The sequence below is a fragment of the Micropterus salmoides genome, unplaced genomic scaffold, assembly GCF_014851395.1.
Source record: "Micropterus salmoides isolate LMB-PRFRI ecotype aquatic unplaced genomic scaffold, ASM1485139v1 Ms_hic_scaffold_2445, whole genome shotgun sequence".
NCBI lineage: Eukaryota > Metazoa > Chordata > Actinopteri > Centrarchiformes > Centrarchidae > Micropterus > Micropterus salmoides.
The window spans coordinates 23800-26812 of NW_024041646.1; the positions used below are offsets into that span (position 1 = coordinate 23800).

The 3013-nt window shown below is 49.8% G+C and overlaps 1 protein-coding gene across 1 annotated transcript; it reads right to left on the reverse strand.

Moving 5' to 3' along the window:
• Window positions 1-284: 284 nt before the first annotated feature.
• LOC119918846 (agouti-related protein-like) lies at window positions 285-2165 on the reverse strand. The gene is made up of 3 exons (XM_038739510.1): window positions 1953-2165; window positions 652-737; window positions 285-535 (listed from the first exon to the last, which is right to left on the reverse strand). The coding sequence occupies exons 1-3, from the start codon at window positions 2089-2091 to the stop codon at window positions 350-352; spliced, it is 411 nt and encodes a 136-aa protein (XP_038595438.1). The 5' UTR covers window positions 2092-2165; the 3' UTR covers window positions 285-349.
• Window positions 2166-3013: the final 848 nt, after the last annotated feature.

Genomic DNA, 3013 nt, shown 5'->3' on the forward strand with positions numbered 1-3013 from the left:
TGAGGGTTAAGTATAATATAATATATATAATACTATATAATAAGTACCTGTATACTGAATACTACACATCTGTATATAACTAACACTAATCTACTAGATCAGGATGGTTAATGAATGATTAACATCCTGTATACCTGTATCCTAGAGATGGGAGCCGGCTCATACAGACACCTCCCTGCAGGATGTGTTAGCCTAGCTTAGCATAAAGACGGGAAGGTAAAAGTATAAAACACATATTTTAACTTCATGAAGAAACACGTTAACATCTTTTTGAATTAGTGGTTTATTACACAAACAGCACATTTTGTTCGACACGCAACAGAAAGAGCATCAACACGCTTTCTACGCATCAGGTGCGCCTGGGAGGGCAGGCGTGGCCGACTCGGCGGCAGTAGCAGATGGCGTTGAAGAAGCGGCAGTAGCAGGTGTCACAGGGGTCGCAGCAGGGCAGCGGGTAACCCAGACACGACTGCTGGTGGGGGATGCAGCGGCGAGGCGAGCGCATGGCCCGACCCTGCAGCTGCAAGGACGAGTCCTGAAAAACAGGAAGTAGATGAACACAAACAGGAAGCAGATCCAGTCACGGTAACAGCTGAAGAAACGTCATCACGCAGCGTACTGTCTCTTTAACAGCGAATAAGCCACACCCACCTCGTCGTAGGACCCTGGGTCCATCAGGAAGTGATCCTCCACTGAGTCCACAGGTAGGAGGTCGGCGTCGGGGACGTGGCTTCTCTCTGCAGGACACAAGACAGAAGGCAGACCTGTTACCTGTCGTCCCCCTTCATCCCTCCTTCTGCCTTCAGGATGAAACAAAAAGCCAAACGCTCGTTCAGAGATCTGCAGCGCAAATACAGGTCCGACCTTCACCTTCCAGTCCACGTTAGTCCTCTCAGTCGACCCACAGCAGTTAGATCAGAAGAACCACGTGCATTAAAATCATCTCATGGAAAAACACAGTACACAGTCACAGTAGAATGTACTGTAGTTCAGGACTCACCTGAGCCAGCCCTAACTATAAGCTTTATCAAAGAGGAAAGTCTTAAGCCTACTCTTAAATGTGGAGATGGTGTCTGCCTCCTGAACCCAAACTGGAACCTGGTTCCACAGGAGAGGAGCTTGATAGCTGAACGCTCTGGCTCCTAGTCTACTTTTGGAGACTCTAGGAACCACAGGTGCATTCTGGGAGCGCAGTGCTCTGGTGGGGTAGTAAGGTACTATGAGCTCTTTAAGATAAGATGGTGCCTGACCATTAAGAGCTTTGTAGGTAAGAAGAATGATTTTAAATTCTATTCTGGATTTTACTGGAAGCCAATGCAGAGAAGCTAAAACAGGAGAAATGTGATCTCTTTTCCTGGTTCCTGTCAGAACACGAGCTGCAGCAGTGGACTAGTTCTCTACATTACTCTGAGACAGGATGTCCCTGATGTTTGAAGTTTCTGTAGGAGTTAGTCCTCACAGTTCTCACAGCTGGGGTTAACATCACCAGGTCTTCCTGCTCAGGTGTGACTCAGATCCTCTCCTGCGGTGAAGCTGCACGAGACTCATCATAAACTTATCTGCTGGACTACAAAGTCCTCATCACACTGTGAGATCACTGTGGACCAACAGGACTGCAGAGTAACTGAACCTGTTTCAGTGACTGGAACCAGATCTGACCTGATATTTTGATTTGATCATTTAAAGTACACACGTGTTGATTTTAACTACCGGAGTACCAGGAGCCAGTGGAGAACAGGACCGACCCTGAGAGGATCATCCTGCTGAAACAAACTGTGAGAATCACCCAGCGTTTCCTCAGTGCGGCACACTGATCCAACACCTGCAGTGTTTCATGTGTTTCCACTGTGTCCTCGTGCTTCAGCTTGATATCTGACTGATCTGTCATCAGACTTTCCCTCTTTCTCTGAGTCCTGCTGTGGTGCGTCACTGATTGGACAGGGCTTACTGACCGAGGTCAGACAGGTATGCGGTCTCGGCGCGGCGGCCGGCGGCCGGACCATCGTCCAGATGGATGTTTCCGTGAACCAGAGAGGAGGAGAGCCGGAGCAGGCTGAAGGACCAACAGCATAGCAGCACCGAGCCCAACATCCTGCCGTCACAGAGGAGAAGAAGAAGAAGATTCTGCACCACAAGTCCCACAATCCTCAGCGTCTCCACCAAGAGCTCTGAAAGGAAGAAACAAGGCTGAGTTCATCTGAGGGAGATAATGCCTTCCTAACACAGCAGGTGACCTGGAGCCAGGAGCCTGGAGCCTGGAGCCTGGAGCCTACAGCCTGGAAACCTGGAAACCTGGAAACCTGGAAACCTGGAAACCTGGAAACCTGGAAACCTGTTCACACGCTGCTGCAGGATTCTGGATTAAATCTTTCTGATCTGAGTCACAGTGCAGAGCCATGCTGTCTTCAACTCAGCACATTTACTGACTGCTGTACTGAAGTATAGGTACTTTCACTGTTACTGTATACTTATACTGCAGTACATTTCAGAAGGAAACGTGTACTGAACGTAGTTCCTTTACAGATACATACACAGGTGTCCTTTACGCTGAGGACGCTGTGGACACTGAGGACACTAAGGAGGATGAGGACAGTGAGGAGGATGAGGACGCTGTGGACACTGAGGACATTGAGGAGGACACTGAGGACACTGAGGACACTGAGGAGGATGAGGACAGTGAGGACACTGAGGAGGATGAGGACACTGAGGAGAATGAGGACAGTGAGGACACTGAGGAGGATGAGGACACGGAGGACACTGAGGACAATGAGGACACTGAGGACAATGAGGAGGATGAGGACACTGAGGACAATGAGGAGGACACTGAGGAGGATGAGGACACTGAGGACACTGAGGACACTGAGGACAATGAGGAGGACACTGAGGACACTGAGGAGGATGAGGGCACGGAGGAGGATGAGGACACGGAGGACACTGAGGATGAGGGCACGGAGGAGGATGAGGACAGTGAGGAGGATGAGGACAGTGAGGAGGATGAGGACAGTGAGGAGGA

Coding starts and splice junctions, on each gene's coding strand:
- LOC119918846 (XM_038739510.1), bottom strand. CDS start 2,091: ATGTTGGGCTCGGTGCTGCTATGCTGTTGGTCCTTCAGCCTGCTCCGG. Junction 738..1,952: donor CGCATACCTGTCTGACCTCG/GTCAGTAAGCCC, acceptor TGTGTCCTGCAG/AGAGAAGCCACGTCCCCGAC. Junction 536..651: donor ACCCAGGGTCCTACGACGAG/GTGGGTGTGGCT, acceptor CCTGTTTTTCAG/GACTCGTCCTTGCAGCTGCA.